At 43.5% G+C, this 14,487-nt stretch overlaps 1 protein-coding gene across 6 annotated transcripts in view; it reads right to left on the reverse strand.

Annotated features, from left to right (window-relative positions):
* Positions 1 to 14,487, reverse strand: part of TRIO (trio Rho guanine nucleotide exchange factor) — a 274,403-nt gene that overhangs the window by 93,743 nt on the left and 166,173 nt on the right. For all 6 annotated transcript variants that reach the window (XM_053397146.1, XM_053397145.1, XM_053397147.1 and 3 more), the window contains exons 21-28: positions 12,555 to 12,677; positions 9,294 to 9,488; positions 9,026 to 9,141; positions 8,205 to 8,271; positions 7,449 to 7,558; positions 5,340 to 5,409; positions 4,543 to 4,632; positions 678 to 770 (exon numbers count right to left, since the gene is read on the reverse strand). In XM_053397146.1, coding sequence (XP_053253121.1) covers positions 678 to 770; positions 4,543 to 4,632; positions 5,340 to 5,409; positions 7,449 to 7,558; positions 8,205 to 8,271; positions 9,026 to 9,141; positions 9,294 to 9,488; positions 12,555 to 12,677 — 864 coding nt within the window. The remainder of the gene's footprint in view (positions 1 to 677; positions 771 to 4,542; positions 4,633 to 5,339; positions 5,410 to 7,448; positions 7,559 to 8,204; positions 8,272 to 9,025; positions 9,142 to 9,293; positions 9,489 to 12,554; positions 12,678 to 14,487) is intronic.

The raw sequence follows: 14,487 nt of genomic DNA on the forward strand, positions 1-14,487 counted from the left end.
AGCCAATGTAGGTCTTTGAAGACTGGTGTTATATGGTCTTGCCGGCCGCTCCCAGACACCAGTCTAGCTGCCGCATTCTGGATTAGTTGTAGTTTCTGGGTCACCTTCAAAGGTAGCCCCACGTAGAGCGCATCACAGCAGTCCAAGCGGGAGATAACCAGAGAATGCACCACTCTGGCGAGGCAGTCCGTGGGCAGGTAGGGTCTCAGCCTACATACCAGATGGAGCTGGTAGACAGCTGCACTGGATACAGAATTGACCTGTGCCTCCATGGACAGCTGTGAGTCCAAAATGAATCCCAGGCTGCACACCTGGTCCTTCAGGGGCACAGTTACCCCATTCAGGACCAGGGAATCCTCCACACCTGCCCGCCTCCTGTCCCCCCAAAACAGTACTTCTGTCTTGTCAGGATTCAACCTCAATCTGTTAGCCGCCATCCAAGTGTAGACTGACGGTGCACTTTAGAAATGTGATTTCTGAAAGAATCCTATGACAATTTATCATCCTTTTTTTAAAGAGTAAAGGAGTTATGTCCTTCATAACAGACACAATAAGCCTATTTTGTACCTCAATATCCACACTCAAACACATAAGATGTTTGAAGCAGCATCTTTTTGAGTGTAAAAGGTACCCACCCACACATCTGGGGGCTGTGCCAATAAGAAAATGGTGCTTACCTTTAGAAGAAGCTGATATTTTGTTATCCGCTGGACAGGTTTAATAAGGTATGAGGAGATTGAATTGGCTAGCCCATGCCGCTGCTGTATCTCCTGTGTTGGAAAAAATATATATATGAGAGTAGTAGCCAACTTAGAAAGTTTGCAGCAACATTCTCTGTTTCAAGAATGGGAGCAGATCTCACAGTAGTTATGCATCTGTATTATGAGAACTAAAGTCCGTTTGCAATTTTTAGGTGGAGTCAACATTTGTTTAGTTAAAAGCAAGTATCACTAAGTTCCATGGGCATTATCTAAGTGCGCACAGGACTGTAACCTCTTTCACACAAAACAGAACTATGGCTGGCAAGTAAGCCATTCATTATGAAGAGCGTTATTTACTAGAATTCCCACCACGGGCAGGATGAAAAAAGACAGAGACAACTTAAAAAATAATACACAGAACTCTTGGTGGAGTTAAGAGTGTTGGCTGGGCCAACCTAATCAGCTGGGAGGAGTACAAATAATAAAATAATAATAATAATAATTATTATTATTATTATTATTATTATTATTATTATTATTATTTATTATTTATTATTATTATTAACTTATTGAAAATAAATTATTATTAAAATATTAATAATGCAATGTCATGAAAGTTGGGTGGTGTTAACAGAAGGCAAGTGTTACTTGCTTTTCATCAGCATAACACAGAAATGTTCAGACGTGTTGCAGTTACGATGAGAACCTAGCATGAGTTTTCAGATTCTTTCCCCAAAAGCCCCTTCCTCTCTTGGTACCCTGCAGTCTCTGGTGTTGTAAGCTCCTTAACTACCTTCCTTTTAATTCCTTTTTAATGAAGTAATTTTCTTAAGCACGCACATGCCTAAAGAAAACGCACACAAAAGACGATATACCAAATCCAACATCCAGCTGCACGCTTACTATTTTTCTTTACATGCCGCATCGTATTCTCATCCATTCCAAGGGAAACTATTACCAACCATTCCTCTACGGTATTTATTTTGGTTGCAGAAATGGGAACATTGGGAGTTGGATAGGAGGGCGAGGGCCTATGAGTGCGATCTGCCATTTTTTTGTTTTTGTTTTAATTTTTACTGAATGATTTTATGTTACAAAAAACAATACAGCCATACTACCACTAAATATAATTAAGAAATAAGAATTACATACATCAATATTTAGTTTGTTATTTGTTATTTACCGTCTTATTTCCTCCCGAACAATGCATACAAAAACGCACATATGTGCAGACACCCACACCCGCACAGAAAATGATAATAATGAAAGTAAATACTTTCTCCCTTTTATCTTCCAAAATCTCTTCTTCAACTTTGACTTCCTGTCAAGTCCCTTTGCATATATTTTATCTTACATTTGAATGTACACAAAACAATAAACCTTTCTATATAATTTTCCCAATACATTCTGAAAACATAATAAATCCTTAATTGTTGTCCACCTCCTTTTAGTTCCTTTTTCATTCGAATGCTAGCACAGAGTCAAAACTATTATTGTATTTTTGAAAATATCTTCTATAACCATCCAATTTTCCCGCAAATTTTTGCTTTGAGTTTCCTCTGAGTTTACTAGTCAGATGAGCCCACTCCACCAATTCCTGTAATTTGATTTGCCAATCTGTTCTTTTTGGAGCCTCGTGATCTTTCCATCCCTTGGCCACAAGTATACGAGCCGCTGCGGTTGCATACAAGAATACCTCTCTTAGATTTTTTGGGATCTCTTTATCTAAAATACTTATTAGAAATGCCTCTGTTTTTTTAGTAAAAGCTATCCCCATCGTTTTTTAATTCAACGTATATTTCCCCCTCCAAAAATCCTAATCTTTCCATACGTCCACCACATGTGGATCTGCCGTTTTAAGGACTGCTTATTGTACCAGAAAGGACATTTTTCTTTTCTTTTAGAAGACTCTGAAAGCCAGCAGAGGGAGCTACGAGTTTTAAAAACAAATAGAATAATGCATGAATGTGGTGGGTTGCATTTAGAGCAGTGCCCATGTGAAGTCTAAAGTCCATTTAGTCTAGCATCCTGTTCTCACAGTGGGAAGCCTGTAAGATGGTATTAAATTGTCGGGGGCTGAAACAAAACAATTCAAGAACTTCCCTTCTTGGTGCCATTGCATACTTCCTGGAGATCTTCACTGGGCTTCTAGGGTCCATTCCACCGGCTTCTTTGCTTTTAATTTAAAAACGAACACATTTCTGCATACTTAAGGAGCTACTGTTAGCTTATATGTGGGTGGAGCCATTTTACGTCCAAAGTAATAGGCTCTTGACCATCCAAGTTTGTTTCCATATGAACCTACCCGGACCCTGAGATCATATTCTGAGGCCCTTTTTCATGTGCCTCCTCCACAAGAGGTCCGGAGGGTGGCAACATAAGAACGGGCCTTTTCTGCAGTGACTCCCCATCTGTGGAATGCTCTCCCCAGGGAAGTTTGCCTGGCGCCTTCATTATACACCTTTCAGCGCCAGGCAAAAACGTTCCTTTTAAACCAGGTTTTGGTTGATCTAGGGACCCGGGTGGCGCTGTGGGTTAAACCACAGAGCCTAGGACTTGCCGATCAGAAGGTCGGTGGTTCGAATCCCCGCAACGGGGTGAGCTCCCATTGCTCGGTCCCTGCTCCTGCCAACCTAGCAGTTCGAAAGCACGTCAAAGTGCAAGTAGATAAATAGGTACCACTCCGGCGGGAAGGTAAACGGCGTTTCCATGCGCTGCTCTGGTTTGCCAGAAGCGGCTTAGTCATGCTGGCCACATGGCCCGGAAGCTGTACGCCGGCTCCCACAGCCAATAAAGCGAGATAAGCGCCAGAACCCCAGAGTAGGCCACAACTGGACCTAATGGTCAGGGGTCCCTTTACCTTTACTTTACCTTGGTTGATCTGATGAACATCCTATGCCTTTTTAAAATGTGTGTTTATTCTTCACTACTCTTTATACAACACAATGGTAGGGGTTTTTAATACAGTGATCTGCTCATTCTATACCAGCTAGACTAAGTTATAATACTCAGAATATAATGTTTTAAGCCCTTGTATTTATTCCTGAACCGTTTGTGCTTCCAGAAGCAGATTTCTTCTTTCACTTATGTCTGGCAGAGATATACTGCGCCTTGTCCTATTTCTGCAAATCCTACAAGCACAATACAGTTGATGATTTCAAAGAGGAACAAAGCACCCTATTTTAAAAGCAATTTCTGCTCCAGCTGTTGAAATAACAGCATATTGATATTTGTGTGTGCACAACTAGGGACACTGATTATATTCTTGCTAAGTTGTTTTTATTTTATTTTAAAATGTCCAGGATAGAATGACCACAGGGCAGTTTATAATTCCACTCACAGAGAAGTTCTGTGGCTGATGGTTGCTAAATAACTTTACAATATAATAGCAGCACCCCTTTCGACGAGGCATCACAAAAAATGAACAACAACTAATAGGATATTGCTCAACTCATTATGAACTTCTACTGTCTAAAAACTACACACACACACACACACACACGGGGACACAGAGGTGTCTCATTCATAAACATACAGTGGTACCTTGGTTTACGAACAGCTTAGTTTATGAACAACTCGGAATAAGAATGCTGCAAACCCGGAAGTAGATGTTTTGGTTTGTGAACTTTGCCTTGGAAGCAGAACATGTTTCGCTTCCTGTTGAGTGTGTTCTATTTGCAAATTGAGTCCCCCACTGCTATATGGGAAAGCACACCTTGGTTTAAGAATGGTTTTGGTTTAAGAAGGGACTTTCAGAATGGATAAAGTTCGTAAACCAAGGTACCACTGTACTTTCAAAAGGGTGAGAGATTAATTCAAGCACAAGGGTCCTGGTACTTACATCAAAATAAGAACCTGCGTGTTCCAGTATCAACTGGGTAGAGTCTGGTTTGTTCTTGCAGTAAGTCACGTACATCTGGAACTTATCTGCCTGCAAAAACACAAATAAATTTTGACCGTTTTCTTCCAAACGTTACATCTGATTCAAACTTTATCTTGCAAAGGATCTTTTTCTTATGCGACTCAGCTGGATAAGGAAACTTGCAAGAGCAATTAAAGAGGAAAGAAAAGTCAGAATATAAAGTTAAAACTGAATCAGGCCCTCTGACACTCATCCATTCAGATGTTATTAACAAACGTGTGTTCGTCTAGCAGTTAAAGATTCTAACCATGAATCTATTCTGCATCAATAAGTTCCAAGGATCCACCATGAGTTGCCTTAATTTCATTCTAACATTGCTGCATTTTGATCCTGTTTTGTACCTCTTTGTATTCTTTCAAACTGAAGCACAGAATTCTTATTTGCATTCTGCAAACCATTTTCTATGCCCCAACACCATTTAGAGTTGGCTCTTTAGACTGTATCAATTTGGCAATTATTTGTAGTAATTTGAAAAATCAATAGAAATAAATGGCAGGGAAAAAATTAAGTTGGCTTTTATAGAGCTGGTGGATCCCATTAGTCTTCAGCTTCTCATAACACAGGTATCATGTCTCTGAATCTGACTTTTTTTTTTTTTAGGACAGTGGTGTCACATGGACAGAGGGCTGTTGTTTTTTTAACAACACCCCCCCCTCTCTCTCTCTCACACACACTCATAACTGATTATTTGCTATAGAAAAAACCAGCTCTCTTACCCAAGTGACGAAACAGTGACCAACATCTTCAGGAAGCTGCTCATATTTTTCTAGCTCTTTCAGGAATATACTGTAAAACAACAACAAAGTGACAAAATTATTTTCAAAGTTCTTGCCAGATTTTCATTAGGATACCCAAAAATCTTAAGTGGTGACCATAAACATATACCTGTGAAAAATTATCTGTAAAATCCAATTTCAGCTGAAGTATTTACGTTCGACTAATAGTAACAGAAGAATTAAAAGGATGCTACGTGCTACGGATTCCCTCACAGAATTAAATGCAACTTCGAAATTGCTTTACTTTGGTTGGACCACACAACCAACACGTTACAGGAAAGGTGTGACGACAGCAGCAGCCAAACTTCATAAAGCCCACTTCTACTCTGCCACTAAGGGCTAACTCAAGCTGCCCCCAATTGGGCCTTGAACACACAGTGCGTTATAACAGAGTTAGAAATTATGGCGCACTGTAGAAACCCAATTAATATACAGTGGTACCTCGGGTTGGGGACGCACGTGGCTCTGTAGGTTAAACCACAGAGCCTAGGACTTGCTGATCAGAAGGTCGGCGGTTCGAATCCCTGCTACGGGGTGAGCTCCCATTGCTCAGTCCCTGCTCCTGCCAATCTAGCAGTTCGAAAGCATGTCAAAGTGAAAGTAGATAAATAGGTACTGCTCCGGCGGGAAGGTAAACGGCGTTTCTGTGCGCTGCTCTGGTTTGCCAGAAGCATGACCCGGAAGCTGTACGCCGGCTCCCTCAGCCAATAAAGCAAGATGAACGCCGCAACCCCAGAGTCGGTCACGACTGGACCTAATGGTCAGGGGTCCCTTTACCTTTACCTTGGGTTACAAAAACCTCGGCTTACAAACACTTTGGGTTACAGACTCTGCTAACCCAGAAGTAGTACCTTGGGTTAAGAACTTTACCTCAGGATGAGTACAGAAATTGTGCTGTGGCAGTGGGAGGCCCCATTAGCTAAAGTGGTACCTCAGGTTAAGAACAGTTTCAGGTTAAGAATGGACCTCCGGAATGAATTAAGTTCGTAACCAGAGGTACGACTGTATCTCCCATCCTGATCTAGTTTCAAGCACAACAGTGAAGATGAGCAAATGACAGACTCCTAGTTACATACTCAGAACTGATTTGGCTATAATCCAGCGTAGCATACTGAGGAGCCAAGATAGGGCCTACAGACAGCCCCAAATCTGTGCATATGTCCACATGGAGCAGAGGTCTCCACACAGGTCACATTAAGATCTGAATGTCACTCCTTAAAAGGTGCAGGAGGGCAAGAGAACTGGGTGGCACAGAGCTTGCTTCTGGTGTCCTCCATTCCAAACACACAGAGGACCTCCTGACCTTCCAGCTTGCGCAGAATTGGCAAAGATAAATCTTGCATAAAATAGGGCTCCTCCGCCACACAAGTGTGCGTCAGATGACTTCTTTGCTTGCAAGGCCCGGTTGGTATTTGTTCTTATGTTCAGGGCAGCATTTCAGAAATTATGAGAATGTTTTTTTAAAAAACAGAAAAGCAACATCGTTTTGTCAACTCAATGCACTAGAATTCCTGAACTCCTCCCAGCAGGTGATACTGGTATCTTGTTAACAGGAGGCCTAGGCGTGATTTTTGTGCACTGTGGTGCAGTTATATCCCCACCTCCCTGGCAAATACTCTTTGTTCTGCACCTCTATTGAGTATGAGGCTTCATACAAATCCTGAATTCAGGCTGTGCGCTCCAATTATGGCAAGTTCACCATTACTGATATCTGAAAAGAGCTTTCTGCAGCTATCACCCTATAAATGAAAAACGAAATGTCAAACTCATTCGTTTATGGACTATGCAGATCTGCTAAGAAAAAGAAATACAGAATATCTCATTCTCTACCAGACTGAACAACCTGGCATTTTGCACTGGCCTAGAGATTTAAAGTCTATTTTAACCAGCTGTTTAACAAAAAGTGGATGCCACAGGAATTGAAGAGTCACCCATTGCAGCTACATACTCTCTCGATACATTTACGGACAAATAACAACCATATATTTCTTTACAAGTGTGAGAAATGCATTAAGTCAGTCTTTACTGGCATCAGGTCTGCATACTCACTTATTATGGAATTCGTAGATTTCCTGCATGTTTCCGAAGATAATATGTTCCTTATTGACAATACCAGGTGGGATCTCTTCAACACCACTTGTTATTTCCCATAGATACGTCTGGTCAAAAGCACAAGACAAAAGGGTGAACTGTGAATTTGCTTGAGGGTAACAACTCAAAAAGCAACCTTTCCAAAACTGAGATATACAAGATCACATCAGTATCTGTAATGTATGGCCACTTTAGCTTTTATTGTAAACTCTGGTCTGGTTTCATACAAATGAAATTCTAACCATAGGCAAAATGCTTCATGGTATACATGAAGTCATAGAGTTTAAAATCCAAGCACTGCAATAGCTACAACGGGAATATGATTCCTCTCTGGTTTTAACAATGAACAGGCATTTCTGTTCAAAGAGAATGAGCCAGCTCTCGAATGTGCGATACACATAATGGAAGCATTAGCAGAGGATCATCTCTTTTATAGAAAACACCAAAGCGTAAACAAAGGCAGCAGTCCGCTCACGGTGAATCCTCCCCCAAAATAAAAAAATAAAAAGTGTAAACAAACTGTGCCCATGTCCAGCTAACATAGGAGTTTTGCAGCAGCAAAACAAGATGCTGGCCAAGTCAACAATGGCTGCATAGGACAATTCAGTTGACAAACAGGTCTGCTTAAGATGCAAGATGGGACAAATTGGCCCTTCAATTCTACAGTCTGCAAAGGTTCTACGTGAGACCCATCCCACATGGTCACACACTTACATCCAAACACTCCCGGAGATCTCTCACATAAGCCTTCTCTGTCTGGATAAGCTCAGCCATAATGAACCTTTGAAACAGAAAGGAAACATCAGTGTGCTGGAATTGTCACCTCTTGATTAACCATTGCTTTCTATTGTGAATAGGAAAAGCAGGACAGAGGTCCAGTATACAAAGTAATTACGGGGGGGGGGAGGGAGGAGTTTATTTGTTTTTGCCGATTCTTAAGCAGAGACAACGTTGGGTCAAGACTGAATAAAGCATGGTTTATGAGGACTTCTCCCTCACCCCTTGAGCACCAGCTTTGGTACAGATTTGGCACGGAGTTCGTAGCTTGGATTAAGCCAGGGTTCCCCGTTATGTCTGAACCGGGGAACTCTGCTGTAAAGTCAGTGAACAAACCAGGAAAATAAATCACTTCAAGCATATCCAAAGAATACACACAAAAAGCGAGAAGTGAAAGCATTGGGATTTCCAGACTGAGGCCAGATTCCTAAAAAAATAATAAACCATGTATTTTTGGAACCCTTTGATTTCTCCCTTTCTCTTCTGCACACCATGCTTGGTTTACTGTCCTGTTTTATTGTGTATATGAAGAATTTCCAAAAGGAGAACTTAAAATTTACCATCTATATAGGAAGAGAGCTTTAAAAAAGCAAACAAAACAAAACATTTCACCTACTCAAAAAGCCTGCTCCTTTCAATGTTTAAGGCTAGTACAGGGAAGTGGAAAAGCACAAATGGGGCGGGGGGAGATATCAAACCACACACGAAGCTAAACCATGCACAAAGATTTCTATAGAGTGCGGAAAACACTGCATTACTCTTTCCTGCGGGCAGACTTCCTCTTTTCTTCATTAAGCTCGTGAGCAGCATCTCTCAGCTTCACCTCTGACCCAGGGACACTGGCTGGGATTATATCCAGCTGCAGGCTTTTACTCTGAATTAAGAGGGGGGAGACAACAGAATTAGCAGAGGCAGGGGGAAAAGAGAAAAGGCAGCTGTCTAGTAAGGAGCTTAAGCCGCCGCACTAAGCCAGCCCACGTTTCTGCTAGCAGAAGAACAAAAACCCAAAAACCCCGCAGCACTTACCGATTTATTGGAATCCGAAGAGATCCCCAGGGCTTTCTCTAAAGAGGTCCTATATTTTTCCATGCGCAGAGAGAAGTCCCTGTATCTTTTGTCCACCGCTGTGACACATTTTTTAATCTCCGCTGCATGGGCATGGCCCTTTTCACAAAAGCCGTCTGCCAGCTGTATCAACAGCTTCACTCTCTCTTTGGTTTGCTGTGGGAAACACAAAAGGCAGAAAGGTAGAACTGTGGCATAACGACAACTATCCAGTAAAAGAAGCATCCTCACAAGTGATTTAACAACAACAACAACAACAACAATAATAATAATACATTTTATTTATATCCCACCCTCCCCAGCCGAAGCCGGGCTCAGGGCAGCTAACAACAATAAAATAATACAACATTATAAAATCATTTCATTATAACATTAATTCAAATCAAATTGATGGCAACCATTGGGCTAGAGTTCTGTGAAGATTGCCAATGGAGGGAGTCAGGCTGTGCCCTGGCCAAAGGCCAGGTGGAACAGCTCTTGTCTTGCAAGCCCTGCGGAAAGATGTCAAGTCCCGCAGGCCCCTAGTCTCTTGTGGCGGAGCGTTCCACCAGATCGGAGCCACGGCCGAAAAAGCCCTCGCTCTAGTTGAGGCCAGCCTAACCTCTCTGTGGCCTGGGACCTTCAAGATGTTTAGCAGATAGTTTGCAAACAGACGAGGCATCTCTGAATAGCTCTCTGTTGCTCTTGCCATAACACACACAAAAAATCAGGATTGTTATTTGATTTCAAACCATCAATTTAAAGGAGGGATCATCTATTTTGAGTTCTTGGGGTCCTACAAAGTCAGGATTTGACAAGCAGAATTAATTTAGAAATCTGCTCCTCCAGCCTCGCAGCTCAAGTTTATGTTACCCCAGATTGCTGATAAGCAAGGAACAGAGAGCTGAAGTTTCTAGACCTCATGGTGGCAGAGGAAAGCCAAGGAATATCTCAATAGGTTTGCAGAAGTAAGGGAGGAGGATTCCTCGCAGCCAGCATATTTATATCCCCCTACAATTTCCATTTTCTCCTAAACAACCCCCAAACTAATCCCCGTCTTCCTGCTCATCACATGCCAATTGCTTTATGGCCCCCCTTACATAAACCATCCTAGATGGCCTAAATCTCAAGAATTGGAATAAGAAGAATATAAAACGTGATGTTGGTGTTGTCTTTTAAGCGACTGGCTCTCCGACACAGCCTCAACTTAAACCAAACTTCAGTGGCACAGCTAAGAGCATAAAAGGTGGGATCCAGTATCAGAACCAGCAAAGATTCTTGTTGAAATTCTTTACTACAAGAAGAGGAGGAGGAAGAAGAAGAAGAAGAGGAAGAAGAAGAAGAAGAGGAGGAGGAGAAGGAGGAGGAGGAGGAGGAGTTTGGATTTGATATCCCGCTTTATCACTCCCCTTCAGGAGTCTCAAACCAACTAACATTCTCCTTTCCCTTCCTCCCCCACAACAAACACTCTGTGAGATGAGTGAGGCTGAGAGACTTCAGAGAAGTGTGACTGGCCCAAGGTCACCCAGCAGCTGCATGTGGAGAAGTGGGGAATCGAACCCAGTTCACCAGATTACGAATCCACCGCTCTTATCCACTACACCACACTGGCTCTGAGCACATGCTCTGAGGCACCACACACAGGTCATAAATAAAATAAAATAAAATATAATTCATTTACTTCTCAAGCACAGTTCTTCCTCTGGACCCTGCACTTCCTGAAACACATTACTGATAAACACCATACTCAAATTGTTTTGATACCACTATCAACTAGTGAAATGTATTCTTGCGTTCCTTTCACAGCATAGCTCAAATATGCGTATCCATCATGGAATGGACTCCGTAGGTACAAAATAACTGCAACTACAAAGCACACAAAATCTTTGCTTGCTCCTATATAGGCAGAATGCGGTTTAGTGGTCAAGTGCTGAGTTGTTCATTACATGCTTAGCTAAAGGTAAAGGTCCCCTGACAGTTAAGTCCAGTCGCGGACGACTCTGGGGTTGTGGCGCTCATCTCGCTTTCAGGCTGAGGGAGCTAGCGTTTGTCCGCAGACAGTTTTTCCGGGTCATGTGGCCAGCATGACTAAGCCGCTTCTGGCGCAACGGAACACCGAAACCAGAACAGCGAACGGAAACGCTGTTTACCATCCTGCCGGAGCAGTACCTATTTATCTACTTGCACTGGTATGCTTTCGAACTGCTAGGTTGGCAGGACCTGGGACAGAGCAACGGGAGCTCACCCCGTCGCAGGGACTCGAACCGCCCACCTTCTGATCGGCAAGGCCAAGAGGCTCGGTGGTTTAGACCACAGCACCACCCGCGTCTCTACATGCTTAGCTAGCCAACCCTTTATGCTTTCAGAACACAGAGAACCCTGTTACAAAGCAAAAAGAGCAACTGGTCTGCTGCTGTCTTCTTTTCCCCTTTAAGATGAAACTTTGGCACAAGTGGGTAAGACGCATAATGCAAAATAGAGCAGCAGCACCCGAAAACACACAGTCATTTCAAAGGACTCACTGGAACCTGAAGGAGCCTCTCCACTCCCACCATTCAGCCCGGACACTGAGGTCCAGTTCCAAGGGCCTTCTAGTGGTTCCCTCTCTGCAAGAAGTGAAGCTACAGGGAACCACGCCTTGCCGGCAGTGGCGCCCATCCTGTGGAACGCCTTCCCGTCAGATGTCAAGGAAATAAACAACTATCTGACTTTTAGAAACCCGTCCCGGTACTTCCGGGTTTCGGTAGTCCGTTACCCAATAAAACACAACCTGAAGCGTCTGTAACCCGAGGTATGACTGTATTATTATTATTGTTATTATTATTATCAGTGTGTAGAGGAGGGGTAGGCAACTGCTGAGCTAAGGGTCACATGCACCCCTCAATTCAATTTCGGCTGGAGAGAAGAAGGGAGAAGTCATGGTGGAGAAAGCCCCAAAAGATGAGGCGATGTAAGGAGGATAAAAGAGAAAGCTCTCTGCAAGAAGAGAGATATGTCCTTTCCTGGAAGCCTGCTAAGTCACTTCTGTCTCTGGCTCCATCCTTCATCTGCATGCTAAGGGAAAGTGGCCTTTGATAGAAAAGGGTCCTCTTGTCCAGGTGCCAGAGACTACATGTGGTTGGGGAGAGGGAACATACCTGCCTGCTCTGCACCCCTTTTGATCAACTTCTCCCAAAAAGATAAAAACAGGCGCAAGACACAGCAAGAAAATGGCAGGGGACCTTAACCGCCGTCGCAATTTACCTTGGCCGTAATCTGAAATTCTTCATGCTCCTTTAGCAGCTCTTGAGTATGCTGGATACTGGAGCCGGTGGAAGTGTGCGTAGATAAATAAAATTCTCCACTGTCATGGATCCATTCAAGAGCCTAAGATAGAAACAGATCACGAAGAAGTGTTAGGCTACCTTTCAGCAAAGGCAACTTATTTCCTAGGTGTAGAATCCCATTCGAAACTCAGGTCACCTGTTCCTGGGCTTGTCCTAACATCGCCCAGGCATCTCCTAACATTATCCAAGCAGGCTGCCTCAGTGGGAGAGATGACAAGCAGAGCTTGTCATGTCACCTCTCCTGAAAGATCAGCTCCATTAGGCAGTTCCTACCCCTGAATTGTTTTCAGCTGGTCACTTTAAGAATTATTATATAACTTTCAAGAAGTGGAGCCAGCAATCGCTCTTTATCTTTTCCCTCCCCGTCCCTTTTTCCTTGCGTGCCGTGTCTTTTAGATTCTAGGGTCTATTTTCGTTTTAGCCACTCTGGGAGTCTGTTTTGGTTGAACAGCGGGGTACAATTGCACCAAATATAAGTAAATAAATGCACTCAATCAATGCCATTCTGTTCATGGAGGAGCTTTTACTGGTTTTCTTCTTTTTTGCCAATTTCTCTTTCCTCCTGTAACACCATCCTGCCACATGTCACCCTATTGCAGCGGGTCTCCAATTCCTGGGGGAAACTGGAGGCTGCAGGATGGGAGGGAGAGGGGAGATCGGCAAAAATTGCCCTCCTCCTTCCAATAGCGGAGGCATCCATTGGATCAAAATCGAAGTGAATGTGCTTTGAATAGAGATACTTGCTCAAAGGTTTCCGGCAGCCTTTGATGGCACAAACCACAAATTGCAAAGAGAGAAACAGATTAGAACCTGTGAACGATCCTTGGAACATCAAGGCCTGGAGTCAAGTGGCGGGGAGACGTAGCCATTGGTTTCTACAATTCAGAGATTCCTTCTTCGCCATGCAAATATACTACTGCTTAAATATTGTGAAGACCGTATCTGGGACAGAACAGTCGGTACGGAATGAGACTCTTAATAATAATAATAATAATAATTTATTATTTGTACCCCGCCCATCTGGCTGGGTTTCCCCAGCCACTCTGAGCGGCTTCCAACAAAGATGAAAGATACACTAAAATGTCACACGTTAAAAACTTCCCTGAACAGGGCTGCCTTCAAATGTCTTCTGAATGTCAGGTAGATGTTTATCGCTTTGACATCTGATGGGAGGGCGTTCCACAGGGCGGGCGCCACTACCGAGAAGGCCCTCTGCCTGGTTCCCTGTAACTTGGCTTCTCGCAGTGAACCGCCAGAAGGCCCTCGGTGCTGGACCTCAGTGTCCGGGCGGAACGATGGGGGAGGAGACGCTCCTTCAGATATACTGGACTGAGGCCGTTTAGGGCTTTAAAGGTCAGCACCAACACATTGAATTGTGCTCGGAAACGTACTGGGAGCCAATGTAGGTCTTTCAAGACCGGTGTTATATGGTCTCGGCGGCCGCTCCCAGTCACCAGTCTAGCTGCCGCATTCTAGCTTAGTTGTAGTTTCCGGGTCACCTTCAAAGGTAGCCCCACGTAGAGCGCATTGCAGTAGTCCAAGCGGGAGATAACCAGAGCATGTACCACTCTGGCGAGACAGTCCGCAGGCAGATAGGGTCTCAGCCTACGTACCAGATGGTACGTAATCTCAGGATCGGGGGTTGGAGGACCACATAGGGCAAAAGTTTCCTGCATTGCAGGTCCCTTCCAACTCTGCAATTCTATGAAAAGCCCATTGTAACTGCAAGGGCACCAACTGGACACAAGTCTTTCTGGAAAGTAAGGTAAAAGGTAAAGGGTGGATGCTTCAGTCCAGTCAAAGGTGACTATGGGGTGTGGTGCTCATCTTTCTTTCAGGCCGAGGGAGCC

This window comes from Podarcis raffonei, chromosome 7, assembly GCF_027172205.1.
Source record: "Podarcis raffonei isolate rPodRaf1 chromosome 7, rPodRaf1.pri, whole genome shotgun sequence".
Lineage (NCBI taxonomy): Eukaryota > Metazoa > Chordata > Lepidosauria > Squamata > Lacertidae > Podarcis > Podarcis raffonei.